The sequence below is a fragment of the Bufo bufo genome, chromosome 5, assembly GCF_905171765.1.
Source record: "Bufo bufo chromosome 5, aBufBuf1.1, whole genome shotgun sequence".
NCBI classification, from domain to species: Eukaryota; Metazoa; Chordata; class Amphibia; order Anura; family Bufonidae; genus Bufo; species Bufo bufo.
In genome coordinates, this window is record NC_053393.1 from 521384429 (window position 1) to 521401554 (window position 17126).

At 47.6% G+C, this 17126-nt stretch overlaps 1 protein-coding gene across 2 annotated transcripts in view; it reads right to left on the reverse strand.

Annotated features, from left to right (window-relative positions):
• The window catches only part of MINDY3 (MINDY lysine 48 deubiquitinase 3), a 154560-nt gene that overhangs the window by 136185 nt on the left and 1249 nt on the right, over nucleotides 1-17126 (reverse strand). The window contains exons 2-5 of one of the 2 annotated variants that reach the window (XM_040434557.1): nucleotides 12184-12397; nucleotides 11197-11276; nucleotides 9745-9805; nucleotides 6832-6999 (exon numbers count right to left, since the gene is read on the reverse strand). In XM_040434557.1, coding sequence (XP_040290491.1) covers nucleotides 6832-6999; nucleotides 9745-9805; nucleotides 11197-11276; nucleotides 12184-12277 — 403 coding nt within the window. In that variant the 5' untranslated portion in view covers nucleotides 12278-12397. Of the gene's footprint in view, nucleotides 1-6831; nucleotides 7000-9744; nucleotides 9806-11196; nucleotides 11277-12183; nucleotides 12398-17126 lie in introns of those variants that run through there. The other variant, XM_040434558.1, reaches the window with a different exon arrangement.

Below are 17126 nucleotides of genomic sequence, written 5' to 3' on the forward strand. Positions count from 1 at the left end.
GCGGCAGGTCCGGCCAACAGTGTAATGTGTATGGAAAGTCCAGGGAAGAAGGATAGGGTGAAGGGAATATTTTTACCGATCCATTTGATCTCCCAAGAGATAAGCTACCGCAAGAAGTGCTTTCTCCTCTCTCCCCCATTGCATAGACCAGTGGTGGGCAACCTTTTTTTTCAACTGAGCCAAATCTCGCCAAAACCACGATTGAAATTTATTTTGAGAGCCACATTTTTAAAACTGAAAATACATAGGATGGTACACTGTTTTTAGTTTCAATAAGTTTTTATTGAGAATATTGTGCATGCAAGTATCCACATAGGTCGGGTACTGTGGGACTCTTTGCACCGGCCCTGTCACGTGGACGTGACCAGAGCCTGTGCAAGGATTTTTTGGCAACACAAGCGAAGCTACATCTCGGTGACCCCCTTCTCCCCCCGCCCCGCCCGCAGCTCACCTGGTCCTGGTTCTGTCTGCAGCAGCTGGCTTCTCCTCTGTGTGGTCCTGATATCTTCGATCTGGTTTGAGGACTGTACTTTTCGCCCTATAAGATGCACATAGGTTTTAGAGGAGTATAATCAGAAACAATATTTTCCATTATACCTCAGGTCAGACCACCAATCAGACCCCCAATGTTAATCATACCTCAGATCAGCCCCCTATATCAGCCGTCAGCACCCCATCCATCATGCCCATGTCAGCCGTCAGCCCCCATCCATCATGCCCCCATGTCAGCCGTCATGCCCCTATGTCAGCCGTCAGCCCCCCATGTCAGCACCCCATCCATCATGCCCATGTCAGCTGTCAGCACCCCATCCATCATGCCCATGTCAGCCGTCAGCACCCCATCCATCATGCCCATGTCAGCCGTCAGCACCCCATCATGCCCATGTCAGCCCCCATCCATCATTACCCCCCATGTCAGCCATCAGCCCCCCATGTCAGCCATCATGCCCCCCATGTCAGCCGTCAGCACCCCATCCATCATGCCCATGTCAGCTGTCAGCCCCCATCCATCATGCCCCCCATGTCAGCCGTCATGCCCCTATGTCAGCCGTCAGCACCCCATGTCAGCCGTCAGCCATCAGCCCCCCATGTCAGCACTCCATCCATCATGTCCATGTCAGCCGTCAGCCCCCATCCATCATGCCCCCCATGTCAGCCATCATGACCTTATGTCAGCCCCCCATGTCAGCACCCCATCCATCATGCCCATGTCAGCCGTCAGCACCCCATCCATCATGCCCATGTCAGCCGTCAGCACCCATCCATCATTACTCCCATGTCAGCCATCATGCCCCCCATGACAGCCGTCAGCCCCCATCCATTATGCTCCCTAATGGGGGACAATGTTGGAGTCTGCACCATCGGGGGGGTGACATGATGAGGGACAATGTTGAAGTCGGTACCTGATATATCACTGGGGTCTGGCTGGAGTGGGGTCGGTCTGGTCCTGGCTCCAATCTCAGCTGGCTCTGCCTTAAGGTGTCTTCTCCAGAGTCCAGACTAGAGTCCAGCAGGGTCGGCCAAGTTCCAACAAGTCGTGCCTCAGTGTTACTCTGTGACTGTGTTCTTCTGCTGCCAGCCTGGAGGGGCAGCTTTTACAGGTCATAGCAGACAGAGCAGCTCCGCCTCCTCGCCTCCCTCCGCCGCGGCCCCACTGACAGTCAGTGACGCCTCCTTTGGCCTGAGCGCCGCACGGCACACATGTAGGCAGGACAGCCGCAGGCTGCCGCCCCCGAGAGGAGGGAGGGGAGCGGGCGCCCGGCACACAGAACAGTGCTCCAGACTAAAAAAAAATTCCAAGTAGCCATTGGCTCCTGAACTGAAAAATTTAGGAGCCAAATCAAATTTTTAGTCGCCAAATCGAAACTGAATCAAAATTTTGGTATCGTGACAACGCTACGCCGATCAGATCGGCGTAGGGTTGTTTTGAAACCAAAATTTTGATTCGCTTTCGTCACCATAAAAAAGTATTGTGATACTCAATACCGTGCAAAAAAAAAAAAACACCAAAAAAAGCCGCGTGCATTTCGCATTTTATGAAACATTCGGCCCATAATAGAACAGTCCTATGCTATTTTTTGGGGTGACAAGGTGACTAAAAAGGCTATGTAATATGTTTATTTATTTATTGTTTATATATTTTATATGTAAAATTGGGAAAGGGGGGATTTAAACTTAATATTTTAAAGTACTTTCACATTAGCGTTTTTCATTTCCGGCACTGAGTTCCGTCACAGGGGCTCTATACCGGAAAATAACTGATCAGTTTTATCCCCATGCATTCTGAATGGAGAGTAATCCGTTCAGGATGCATCAGGATGTCTTCAGTTCAGTCATTTTGACTGGTCAGGCAAAAGATAAAACCGTAGCATGCTACGGTTTTATCTCCGGCGAAAAAAAAAGGAAGATTTGCCTGAATGCCGGCTCCGGCATTTTTCCCCATAGGAATGTATTAGTGCTGGATCCGGCATTCAAAATACTGGAATGCACCCGCACTAAATCCGGACCCATTCACTTCTATGGGGTTGTGCACATGAGCGGTGATTTTCACACATCACTTGTGCGTTGCGTGAAAATCGCAGCATGTTCTGTTGTGCGTTTTTCGCGCAACGCAGGCCCCATAGAAGTTAATGGGGCTGTGTGAAAATCGCAAGCAAGTGCGATTTTCACGCATGGTTCCTAGGATGAAAGTCTATTCACTGTATTATTTTCCCTTATAACATGGTTATAAGGGAAAATAATAGCATTCTGAATACAGAATGCTTAGTACAAGGTCAATATAATAAACATTGGTGGCGCAGTGCGCCCCCCCATCACCCCAATATAATAAACATTGGTGGTGCAGTGCGCCCCCCCTCAATATAATAAACATTGGTGGCGCAGTGCGCCCCCCCCATCACCCCAATATAATAAACATTGGTGGCGCAGTGCGCCCCCCCTCAATATAATAAACATTGGTGGCGCAGTGCGCCCCCCCATCACCCCAATATAATAAACATTGGTGGCGCAGTGCGCCCCCCCTCAATATAATAAACATTGGTGGCACAGTGCGCCCCCCCCATCACCCCAATATAATAAACATTGGTGGCGCAGTGCGCCCCCCCAACACCCCAGTATAATAAACATTGGTGGCGCAGTGCGCCCCCCCATCACCCCAATATAATAAACATTGGTGGCGCAGTGCGCCCCCCCTCAATATAATAAACATTGGTGGCGCAGTGGGCAGTGCCAATGAGGGTTAAAAAAAAAAAAAAAAATTAACTCACCTCCTCCAATTGATCGTCTCCTGTTCTTACTTCTTTCTAGCATCTTCAGGACGCAGGACCTGTGGTGACATCACTGTGCTCATCACATGATCCATCACCATGGTAATGGGCCATGTGATGAGCTCAGTGACGTCACCACAGGTCCTGAAGAAACTAGAAAGAAGTAAGAACAGGAGACCGGCAGCTACCTGATCAACTGGAGGAGGTGAGTTAATTTTCTTTCATTATTTTTAACCCTCATTGGCACTTCCCACTGTGCCACCAACGTTTATTATACTGGGGGGGGGCGCACTGTGCCACCAACGTTTCTTATACTGGGGGGGGGGGGGGCGCACTGTGCCACCAACGTTTATTATACTGGGGGGGGGTGGCGCACTGTGCCACCAACGTTTATTATACTGGGGGGGGGGGCACTGTGCCACCAACGTTTATTATACTGGGGGGGGGGGCACTGTGCCACCAACGTTTCTTATACAAATACAGGAGGCGGGTGCCGGAATCAAATAGCCGGCACCCGACCTTTGTGACAGGGAGCTGCGATCAGCGGCAGTTAACCCCTCAGGTACCGCACCTGAAGGGTTAACTCAACTGCAGCGGATCGCAGCTCCCTGTCACAGAGGTCGGGTGCCGGCTATTTGATTCCGGCACCCGCCTCCTGTATTTGTATTAACAGGTCAGTTTTCTTCATTGGTGGCGCAGTGGCCACAGCCCCTCCCCTCCTCCTCCTGTCTCTTATTGGCAGCGGCGGGGACAGCAGCAGCACAGGGGGGAGGGAGAGACTCCTCCTGCTACTGAGAACGATCATCTCCTGTGCCCCGCCGCTGTATTGAGCAGAGCTGCGGCGGCGGGTCCAGTCGCAAATGGCATCTGGAGCCCTGCAGAAGAGCCGCATTAAAGTGTGTAAAGAGCCGCATGTGGCTCGCGAGCCGCGGCTTGCCGACCACTGGCATAGACATACATGTCCGGCCTAACTGAGCGTGTACGTGTATACAGGGTTCAGGAGAGATAGTTGTCGCCAACTGATACTGAATGTGTAATGGGGGGGCCTTCAGACTTTATATTTACAGCCCCCTATACATGGTCAGAGCTGACCTTGTGACGTTGGCCTGCGGCAATCATGGCGGTTTCATCTATTCACTATACTGCGCCGACCAAACTCTGAGAAGGCAGAAGCACCAATAAACCCTGCAATATACATTTACCCCTGGTTTAAAGGGGTTGTTCCACCATAGGAACTTATCATTTATCCATAGGATAGGTGATAAAATATATGACTTGTGGGGGTCCGACCAGTAGGATCCCCATCAATCACTTGAACAAGGTCTCGAAGTCCCTGGAGTGAACGATGCTCCATTCATTCTTTATGGAACTACTGGAGACAGCCAAGCCATAGACAGGGAACAGGGTGGTCATACAAGTACCCCAACGCTGTGTTTACACAGGGACCACCATTCTCATGATCAGTGAGGGTCCCCGCATTTAGATCCCAGAGTTCATACATTTATCACTTCTCTTATGGACCGGTGATAAATGATGTTCCTTGACTATCCCTTTAACTGGTTACCTGCTTAACAATCGTTCTGTCTCCTTCGCCAGTATTTCCGTTTGTCCGCTGTCGCTTCCTGCTCATGATGAAGTTAATCTCTGCAGCTCTAAGAACGGAGACTTCAGGCTTCTTATGGCACAGAGACAACTCTACCAGGATGAAATCGCCCCTAGTACAGCAGTGATGTTACACCGGGGGAGAACTGTCAATTGCCTTATGCTTGGTGTCGCCTTTTGTCAACACCTATCGGCTGTCACGTAATATATCATTTTCTGATGTGCAAACTGTAATTATGACACATATCAGACTTGCTGCACTGTTAGAAATCATTCCTGCAGAATGGAAAGGCAGAATGTGTTCATGCTGAATGGTTAATCGGCTGCAGAACCCATTCGTGTTCCTTTCATTATTTTTTTTGTTAGATATGAAGAAAAGTGCTCAAATCAAAAAAAGTTTCTGCTTCCCTGCCTCATCTGTTATCTTGTCATTCATCCTGACTACGCAGTGAGACGAGGTACAGGAATGAAGACACGAAGCCTAAATCATGTCCTGAAGGGGTATACCAGTTAGGGCGCATTCACACCACCGTAGTGTTTTGCAGATCCGCCAGTGTGCATTCCGCAATTTGCACATGGCCGCCACCATCATAGAAAATGCCTTATTCTTGGCTGCAATTGCGGACAAGAATAGGACAAGCTCTATATTTTTTGCGGGGGTGCGGAACGGAACTACGGATGCGGACGGTGCGCGGTGTGCTGTCCGCATCTTCTGCGGCCCCACTGAAATGAATGGGTTTGCAACCATTCCGCAAAATGGAACGGATGCGCAGTCATTCATACGGTCGTGTGAATGAGCCCTTAGGCTATTGTTGCATTTTTTGGGGCTCGGATGCGTACCCATTCACTTCAATCAGGCTGCAAAAGATGCTGTCCGCATCCATTGCTCTGTTTCATGGCCCCGCAAAAAAAAGAAAACATATCTTATTCTTGTCCGTTCTGCGGACAAGAATAGGCCTTTCTATAATGTTCCACCCGTTCTGTTCTTCAAATTGCCGAACGCACACAGATCCGCAAAACACGGCACAGTCATGTGCATGTAGCCTTAGGAGGAGGTAGGAGATAACTATTAGATTGGTGGGAGTTTGACCACTAGGACCTCCCAATGGTCATAAGAATGGTGGTCCTGTGTTCTCTGTTCGAATGGAGCAACAGTCGAGCGTGAGCTCTGCTGCTCCATTCAAAGACTATGGGACTGCGAGGATAAGAGTACAGCATTGGGATTTTCCGGCAGTGACATGGAGTGGCAGCGTCCATGGTTAGCCACTGCTTCATTGAAACAGAGGACACCGGACCCCTACTGTCATGAATGCTGGAGGCCCCAGCGCTTGGAAACCTGACAATATGACGGTTATCCGGTGGATAGAGGATAACGGATTGTTACTAAAGATTCCTAAAGGGGTTGTTGAGGATATTGATGGCTTATCCTCAAGATAGGCCATCGCTATCAGATTGGTGAGGGTCCCATACTGTGCACCCTCACCGGTCAGCTGTTGCCTTGTAGCTCCAGAATGGGAACTACACCATTCCAATTCACTTCAATGAGAGCAATGCCATTCTTCCAACTGCGAATGATGGTACACCATGACGGACCCATTATAAGTCAATGGGTTCCATCAGGTGTCTGTCATATCAAGGGCCTGGCACTCCATTATTTTTCATTTTCTGCTCTTAAGAATGAACAGGAAACCGGAAAACTTGTCGCAAGTGTGAACAGAGCCCAACACAATGAATACTCGTCATTTTTATGTTGAAAGGCTCTAAATATATCAGTCTAACCCGTGTTGACATGTTGCCGTTTTGCATGTATGTGTGAAGGTCTACATTGCGTGAAGACGGTGCAGCTTTACTACCCTGTAGGAGAATGTGCCAAAGATGTATGACAGGTCCAGTATACAGGAGAGGACAGCGATGAACAAGGAGCACGTAGAAGACAGAGCGCATTTCAGAGGAAGAAGCTTACTGGGCGGCTCTCCATGCCGACTGCTCTCTGCCGTCAGTTCCCTTTCTGGTTGCAGAGTGGTTTTCCCTTTCTGCCAGGTTGCCAGGCAGTACGAGCTGGCATTATTCATGCTGGCCATTTCAAGAATGTCACTCAATGTTTGACACAAGACATCTTTCAGCTCCTCTTCTATAAATCAACAGGAGGAGAAAAAAAAAGAGAAAAAGTGAGCACAAGGTTATGGTGTACGGCTTTTCTCTGTGTATTGTCCGCATCCGTTGCTCCGTTCTGTGGCCCCGCAAACATTTTGAGTCCTGTCCTATTCTTGTCCGTTTTGCGGACAAGAATAGGCATTTCTATGATAGACCTCCTGTTCCGATCCGCAAATTGCAGAAGGCACACGGCCGCCATCCGTGTTTTGCGGATCAGCAATTTGCAATGCTAAAGTCTGCCCATCAGAGCCGGTGACGTCACCGGGAACACTGCTGGGTGGAAGCCTCTGTCTAGTAGTGTTAAAAACATAAAGAAACAGCCCTTGCCCTGCGCAATCCAGCGCAGAGCATCGGAGCAGGAAATGCCCATGATGCCCATATCACGGGGGCCGGAGGGGTGAAATGGGGGTATGTCCGGGTTTAGCTCTGAACCCCGACAACCCCTTTAACTGACATTTTTGATCCAACACTTAGTGCATGTCTCCATTATTTCACCGCTAAAAAACATGTTGTGTAAATACACACTTTACAATCAATGGATACGTCCGTGTCTGTGAATCACCGACATGTGAATAAGCCTTAAAGGGAACCTGTCACCGGTATTTTGTGTATAGAGCTGAGGACATGGGTTGCTAGATGGCCACTAGCACATCCGCAATACCCAGTCCCCATAGCTCTGTGTGCTTTTATTGTGTATAAAAACCGATTTGATACATATGCAAATTAACCTGAGACGAGTCCTGACCCCGACACGAGGTTAATTTGCATATGGATCAAATAGTTTTTTTTCCCCCACAATAAAAGCACACAGAGCTATGGGGACTGGGTATTGCGGATGTGCTAGCGGCCATCTAGCAACCCATGTCCTCAGCTCTATACCCAAAATCCCGGTGACAGGTTCCCTTTAACATAAAAGAAAATGTAATAGGTGTGCCAGACCAAAGTTGGTTACCATCACACAGTGGAGCAGGGATCAGCAACCTCCGGCGCTCCAGCTGTTCTCAAACTACAACTTCCAGAATCCTCCTTTCACTTCTATGGGAGTTACAAGAATAGTGTGCATGCTGGGACTTGTAGTTTTACAGCAGCTGGCGTGCCAAAGGTTGCTGATCCCTGGTGTAGTGTAATGTACTATAACTATGTGACAATGCCTGTGCACTGACAATAATTTTAAGACCTACTTATGTAAGATCTCACGCACTTGAGGCTTTACTACAGCTGCATACAACCTCCACATTGCATAGAATGGTAATAGGGCACCTATAGACTCTTATGGGGCCCTACGGTACCTCTGTATACCGACGACATGCCCCAAATGTCAAACAGGTGCGGGACTTGCACCTATCTGACGTTTATGGCATATCCTAGCAACATGACGCAAATGTTCAGATGGGAAAACCCTTTTAAAGGGGATGCACAGGATGAGAAAAACAGAACTGGTTTCTTCCAAGAACAGCGCCACTAGCGGCTGGATGTGGTACTGTAGATCGGCCCCATTCATTTCAATAGTGCTGAGCTGCAAAATGGACAGGTGTGGCGCTGTGCCTTAAAGGGGATTTCCTATCTCAGACAATGGGGGCATATAGCTAAGAGTTTCCCATGCTAATCACTTGTTAGTGAATCGCTCCCAATCCTGTAGAAGTGAGTAAGATGGCAGCCGCTCCTCAGCACTTAGGATCATGCGGTGGGTCCAGGCAGTGTGTGCCTATGTGACATCTGCCAAGGAGTTTCACCCCTCCTGCTGTCTGATCAATGCCAGCTGTGTCTTGTCCAGCAATCTGGTAAGTAAGGCAGAGTCTTTTCAATTAGGCTGTCAGACAGCACGTCCACAGCATCCGGTCTAATATCATCCCAAATTTTTTCTCAAAGCAAAACTTCCACTAAACCGAGGGCAGACTAAAGCAAGAAGGAAAAGCGCCTGGAATCAAACCAAACATCTCTCAGCTTAGTCGTGTTCCATAGTAAATTTAGGATGAGTAAAAACCTCTATGTCTATAAAACACTTGGTCTGTGCATTTGCCTCATAAAGTGACATAGTTGATACGGTCCATCAAGTTCAACCAAGGGATAGGTGGGGACGCGAATCCCAGATTTCTACACGTTTTCATAAGCATTCATGTTTTTTTACTTTTAAGAATTCGTCTAAACCCTTTTTGAAACTGTCCACTGTTCCTGCTGTGACCACGTCCTGAGGAAGTCTATTCCAGAGATTCACAGTAAAGAAGCTTTGACGCTTCCGGAGACTGAACTTTTTCTTCTCCAGTCGGAGGCAGTGCCCCCTTGTCTTCTGAGCGCATTTTACATGGAACAGCTTTTCCCTGTATTTTTTGTACGGCCCATTTATATACTTGTACAGGTTAATCATGTCCCCCCTTAGATGTCTCTTCTCAAGACTAAATAAATGTAATTCTTTTAATCTTTCTTCATAACTAAGACCCTCCATACTCCTTATCATTTTAGTCGCTCTCCTCTGTACTTTTCCAGCTGCAGTGCATCCTTTCTATGGACTGGTGCCCAGAACTGGACTGCGTATTCCAGATGAAGCCGCACCAGCGCTTTGTAAAGTGGTAGTATTACATCCCTGCCCTGCGAGTCCATGCCTCGTTTAATGCCTGACAATATCCTGGTGGCCTTAGAAGCAGCTGATTGACATTGTATATTATAATTTAATCTACCATCCACAAGGACACCCAAATCCTTCTCTATAAGTGACGGGATTTACCTTGACAACTTTTCCAGTTAGACTTCTCTGAAGTAAAAAGTAGATTCTTTAGCAAAAAGGCCTAAAGTACGGTAATACAAATAAAGAATTAGGATGCCATAGAAATCACAATAATTTTAAACCCCGCACACTCCCCCACCCTGATCATCCTGTGCATTTGGGGGATTAGTGGCTGCAGAAGGAGGGCACTTCTGAGGACTATGGAGGTCATTTATCAAACTGGTGTAAAGTAGAACTGGCTTAGTTGCCCATAGCAACCAGTCACATTCCACCTTTCATTTTCCAAAGGAGCTGTCCAAAAATAAAGGTGGAATCTGATTGGTTGCTATGGGCAACTAAGTCAGTTCTACTTTACACCAGTTTGATGAATGACCCCCTATATTTTAGAATGCGATTGGGATACAACCACGATTTTGGTCTTGTTTTAATGCTGACAATCTCAGCTTTAAAACTGTCAGCATGGTTTTGACCATGCATAACTGCTGACAGAGCTATGAAAAGGCTGGGGAGTGCAAACATACCTTCTGTGGAAATTTTACTATCAGGAGTAGTGGGAATATGAACTTTTAATCTGCCAGGTTAAAGGGGTTTTCCCATCACATACAAAGGGGGCATATCGCTAGGATATGCCTCCGTTGTCTGATAGGTGGGACTCGCACCTCTACAATGATAATGGAGCGGGGAAATGAACGAAGGGCGCACTGTGCATGCACAGCCGCCCTCCATTCATTTCCATGGGGCCGCCGAAAATAGCCGAAAGTTAGAAATGAATGGGAGCAGGGGCCGCACGTGCGCTCCCATTCACTTGTATAGGAGCAGCGCTTGGTGGTAGATGGACCCCGGGAAACCCGGAGTCCTCCAGCCACAGCTCTCCCTGCTCCGTTCTCCTTGTAGTTGTGGGGCCCAGAGGTGGGACCCGCACCTATCAGACAACGGGGGCATATCCTAGCGATATGCCCCCTTTGTATGTGATGGGAAACCCCCTTTAAGCTTCTTAAATGGGTTGTCTCACTTCAGCAAATGGCATTTATTGTGTAGTGAAAGTTAATACAAGGCACTTACTAATGTATTGTGATTGTCCATATTGCCTCCTTTGCTGGCTGGATTCATTTTTCCATCACATTATACACTGCTCGTTACCATAAATACGAGCAGTGTATATATGATGGAAAAAATGAATCAAGTTAGCAAAGGAGGCAATATGGACAATCCTGAAAACCTGCGGTGCGTATTTGAAATCCACAGTGTGTCAATGTTCGCAGCGGATCTCCACCGTGGATTTCACCCTTTGCAATAGAGAGGATGGAATCCACAATCATTTCCACTGCAAAAACCTCATATAAATCATGTGGGGTTTAATTTGGAAAATTGATCTATGCAAAATCTGCAGTGACTTTCCCCAGTATTTTACATCCTGTGTGGACGCACCCTGAAGATATTTCATGCACCTACCTGCACTGGGGCGATTACTGCACACGGGCCACCTTCAAATTGCTCCAACGCTGTCGGTTCGGAGTCACTGAAGACAAATCCTAAGTAAAAAAAATAATGAAAAAATCATCTTCAACAATAATACAATAATAAAATAAGAAGAGGCTCATTATAATACATAGCAAGAGAAGTACTTGGGGTTACTAAGAATCTGTAAACCAAGCTGCGCTCAATGCCAAGCAGCAGCTGCAAAGGCAAATGGTATTTCAGGGTGTATAAAAAACCGAAGCTAAAAATCGGTGATTCAAATATCACTCCAATCGAAATCTTAAAAATGAGATGTAATTGATGGCTGGAGGCTGTAAGAAGATATAGAAGAGCAGGAGCGGGTACTAAAGCTGGCCGCGTACATTAGATCCAGCTGCATTTCAACCCCTGGACCTTTTGGTCTCAGGGAGATAAGCTGCTGACTGAGAAGTCTGGTGGCAGTAGTTTTCTCCTTCTTCCCATTCCCTACATAACCATGCTCGGCATATATGTATGGGAAGATCTGGAGAGAGAGCTGTCTTACAACATCTCATCATCAGCTTTAGGGCTCATGCACACGACCGTATGCCCTTCAAGACATACGGTCCGTGAGCGGGCCATATGTCCCGGAGCAGTATACATCGTGCGCACAGCATCATAGGTTACTATGATGCTGTGTGCATCGGGCCGCCTGCGGGATTATTGTTCCGTAATCATAATATCATATGAGTGTGGGACAATAGGTTACTCGGGCCGCCCGCGGGACTATGATGCTGTGCGCTCCCGTGCACACGATCAATTCCGCTCCGGGACATATGGCCCGCATGTCTCGGAGGGCATACGGTCGTGTGCATGAGCCCTTAGGAGGGGGAACTGGATTGATAAAATGGTATGAGTGGTTACAAGACTGGTAAACTGTGCCACAATAAATCAGGCCGGGTCCATTCCCTCTCAACACCCTTTACAGGACTCCCCAGTTACCTTGTGTCCACCGGCTGAAGATGGCGTCCACCAGGCCTTTGCCGTTTTTCTCTCCCCACACCAGATTCACCAGCTCTTTATCAGATTCCGTCATCTTCGACCCTTGAACGTCTCGTCCCTCTCACAGTAAAGATGCTGCAAATGTTTTGCTCTTTTCAACATGAAATCCTTGGACGTTTCCCCCGTGTAAGAGCAGAAAACCAATTAGATCCTCCTGAGGAAGAACCATAAGCACAAGATACATTTAGACCGTGTGATTACCACAGTCAGGACCCACGTCGGTCAGCCTGCCACCTCATGAAAGCTGTAGCAGGGCACGGACGTTGGGGCCGTCTGCTCTTTGTATCCTCAGGATAGGCCATCGCTATCGGCGGGGCTCAGACACCTTCCCATCAGCTGTTCGGCAGTGGCTCCGACACCAGATGTGTTTTTCAATGGCCCAATTCTGGGGTCCATATAATGTATTACTATTTATTTAAACTTAAAGAGGTATTCCGATGTTAATGATTACATTTATTTAGAGAATAGGATGTTGAGCAATTTTCTAATATACATCTATTTAAAATTTTCCTTGCGGACCTTTATTATATCCATACAGTAGCCTCTGCCGATAGAAAAAAAAAATGGTACGGCCCATTTTAGTTGTTTAAAATGCATCCATACGAGGGCTGGATAGGACTAAACATGGCGTGCGTCATGTGACCTAGCCTTCAGTTAACTGCCCAGGTATCTAACAGGCGGACAGTAGTGTACTGAGGAGCAGAACATGTACAGTATATACAGTACTACTACCTGCAGCGTCTCATTGTGTCTGTCAGGGTCTATACAGAAACAGACCTGAGCACCTTGTTGTTTTTTTTTTTTACACTAAACTTTATTAACATGACACCATCACCAATAGACAGGCAGTCAGTTTACAACATCACCTATAGACAGGCGGCAATGAAAATACACACAGTAATGTGAATTGATATTATGCATCTTCTCCACCCACCTACATATCTCTATCTAGTCCATATTCTACTCTATTAGCGTTAGCATCCTCTGGAACCGCAGTTGCGTCCCATGGGTCACGTGAGAGCGTCCCATGGGTCACGTGAGAGCGTCCCATGGGTCACGTGAGAGCGTCCCATGGGTCACGTGAGAGACGCGCGCTGCCTTTAAAAACTAGACTTTACCTTCTCCACTAGCGGTAGCTCCACAAATTCACCCTACATTGCGCTTGATCTCTCTTCATCACCGGCGGCATTAGGTAAGCGAGTTCCGGACGCCGGTAGGTCTCCTTGACCTCAATAGTACAAACTATAGCACTTTATGTTGATGTTTTCTATTTTCTGTACCTGCTAAAATTAACCATTTTTTCCTTAATCAATACATCAATACTAGATGGTTAATGTACCGGTAATATCATGATCTTGATGGGAATGTGACTGGTTAATAACCAGATGAACAGATTGCGGTAGCATGACAGGCAACTTTGAAGGGGCCTACAAATGTCAGTAATTTACCTATCTTTTGGATAATGTTACAGGACGACCGCTCCGGGACAGGACACTGGGTCTCTTGCTTTTGAGATGAATTGAATCTTGAATTAAATGTAAAATGTAGCTAGATGTATTTCTATGATATGTACACATCCTCATATGTTCAGATGTCATAATTACATGTTCCCTTTATGATATGAAATGTACACTAAAGGGATACATCTTATGTTCACGGCAGTCTGAAGAAGGCCACATGGCCGAAACGTTACATTTAAAGCCGCAGTAACCATACAATAAAAATAAATCAAGTTAATCCACATTACGCTGGAGTCTTTTTCTTCAGTATCACATGACTGATACTATGTTGCAATTAGGCCATGGATACATTACATAGGACTGATACATGGGCTATACCAGGGATCAGCAACTTCCGGCGCTCCAGCTGTTCAGAAACTACAACTCCCAGAATGCTTCTTTCACTTCTATGGGAGTTAGAAGAGCAGCCAGGCATGTTTGGAGTTGTAGTTTCACAGCAGCTGGTGTGCTGAAGGTTGCTGATCCCTGGGCTATACCATTCTACTGCATATAGGGGGTCAACCGCCTGATAATAGTAAGGAACGGATGCAGAATTTTACATGTATGTATATTAGAAAATGGCATGATTTCCTATTATGTAATCAAATAAACTAAAATAAAAACTGGAATACACCTTCAGGCCTCATGCACACGACCGTTGTGTGCATCCGTGGCCGTTGTGCCGTTTTCAGTTTTTTTTCACGGACCCATTGACTTTCAATGGGTCAGTGGAAAAATCGGAAAATGCACCGTTTTGCAGCCGCATCAGTGTTTCCTGTCCGTCAAAAAAATAGGACCTGTCCTATTTTTTTGACGGACAACGGTTCACGGACCCATTCAAGTCAATGGGTCAGTGAAAGAACACGGATGCACACAAGATTGGCATCCGTGTCCGTGATCCGTGGCCGTAGGTTACTTTCATACAGACGGATCCGAAGATCCGTCTGCATAAAAGCTTTTTCAGAGCTGAGTTTTCACTACGTGAAAACTCATATCCGACAGTATATTCTAACACAGAGGCGTTCCCATAGTGATGGGGACGCTTCTAGTTAGAATATACTACGAACTGTGTACATGACTGCCCCCTGCTGCCTGGCAGCACCCAATCTCTTACAGGGGGCTGTGAGCCGCACAATTAACCCCTCAGGTGCTGCACCTGAGGGGTTAATTGTGCATATCATAGCCCCCAATAAGAGATCAGGGGCTGCCAGGCAGCAGGGGGCAGACCCCCCTCCCTCCCCAGTTTGAATATCATTGGTGGCCAGTGCGCCCCCCCCCCCCCTCCCTCTATTGTATTATTTTCAATGGTGGCACTGTGTGCGGCCCCTCCCCGCCCCCCCTCCCTCCCTCTATTGTATTATTTTCATTGGTGGCCAGTGTGCGCCCCCCCCCCCCCCCCTTACTTAGCAATATTAGAAGCATCATACTTACCTGCTGCGCTGTCTGTGACGGGCCGGGAGCTCCTCCTACTGGTAAGTGACAGGTCATTAAGCAATGTGCCGCTCAGACCTGTCACTTACCAGTAGGAGGAGCTCCCGGCCCGTCACAGACAGCGCAGCAGGTAAGTATGATGCTTCTAATATTGCTAAGTAACCATGGCAACCAGGACTGCAGTAGCGTCCTGGTTGCCATGGTTACCGATCGGAGCCCCAGCGATTAAACTGGGACTCCGATCGGAACTCTCTGCTGCCACCAATGATCGGGAAAGGGGGGGGGAGGCCGCACACTGTGCCACCAATGAAATAATACAATAGAGGGAGGGGGGCCGCACACTGTGCCACCAATGAAAATAATACAATAGAGGGAGGGAGGCCGGCCGAGGGGGGTCTGCCCCCTGCTGCCTGGAAGCCTCTGATCTCTTACAGGAGGCTATGATCCGCACAATTAACCCCTCAGGTGCGGCACCTAAGGGGTTAATTGTGTGGATCACAGCACCCTGTAAGAGATCGGGTGCTGCCAGGCAGCAGGGGGCAGTCATGTACACAGTTCTTAGTATATTCTAACTTGAAGCGTCCCCATTACTATGGGAACGCCTCTGTGTTAGAATATACTGTCGGATATGAGTTTTCACGATCTAACTCAAATCCGATGGTATATTCTAACATAGAGGCGTTCCCATGGTGATGGGGACGCTTCAAGTTAAAATATACCATCGGATTGGAGAAAACTCAGATCCTATGGTATAATAACTCCTGACTTTACATTGAAAGTCAATGGGGGACGGATCCGTTTGAAATTGCACCATATTGTGTCAACGTCAAAAGGATCCGTCCCCATTGACTTGCATTGTAAGTCAGGGCGGATCCGTTTGGATCCGCACGGCCAGGCGGGCACCAAAACGACTTTTTTTTCATGTCCGTGGATCCTCCAAAGATCAAGGAAGACCCACGGACGAAAAAACGGTCACGGACCAACGGAACCCCGTTTTGCGGACCGTGAGCATGAGGCCTTAGTTTAAGTTTTTTTTAACCCTCTGCCAATGCTTAATTGGCAGCAGCTCATAGCAGATCCGAGTTCCTTTATTAGGCCCCTGGCTGCTACGATAACCTACCTAGCTCACATCTGTGTGCCATGGCACTGATGAGTTCTGTGCAATCTCCACAACACAGTGCACCAAGGACATCTGTCAGCAGTTTTGTACCTATGACACTGGCAGACCTGTTACATGTGCACTTGGCAGCTGAAGGCATCTGTGTTGGTCCCATGTTCATATGTGCCCGCATTGCTGAGAAAAATTATGTTTTATTATATGCAAATGAGCCTCTAGGAGCAACGGGGGCGTTACCATTACACCTAAAGGCTCTGCTCTCTCTGCAACTGCTGCACCATCTGCACTTTAATTGACAGGACCAGGTGTGATCATGTTTACACTGCCGGGCCCTGTCAATCAAAGTGCAGAGGGCGCGGCAGTTGCAGAGAGGTTCCTAGAGGCTCATTTGCATATATTAAAACTTCATTTTTCTCAGCAATGCGGGCACATATGAACGTGGGACCAACACGGATGTCTTCAGCTGCCAAGTGCACATGTAACAGGTCAGCCGGTGTCATAGGTACAAAACTGCTGACAGATGCCCTGTAAAGGAACCATCTGTGCAAAGATATGATCCTCTAAAATTACAGGTCCAAAACCTGAGGCTGCACTACTGCTAGGAACACAGTAGAGCAGATGTGATGGTTCTATTTACTCCAGTTTTCTGTAAACCCGGACTAAAAGCCATATTTCTGGACTTTTTTCCAGCGCATACAATGTGTCAGAGAAATGGACGGGGCTTTGGCGCCGACGCGTGGATCCTGTGGTGGTAAAGTCCCGCAGCGCAGGAATGGCATTTATTAAAATCTCAGCTACTGTAAAGGCTGCAGCCTATACCGCTCATCTGGCTGGGC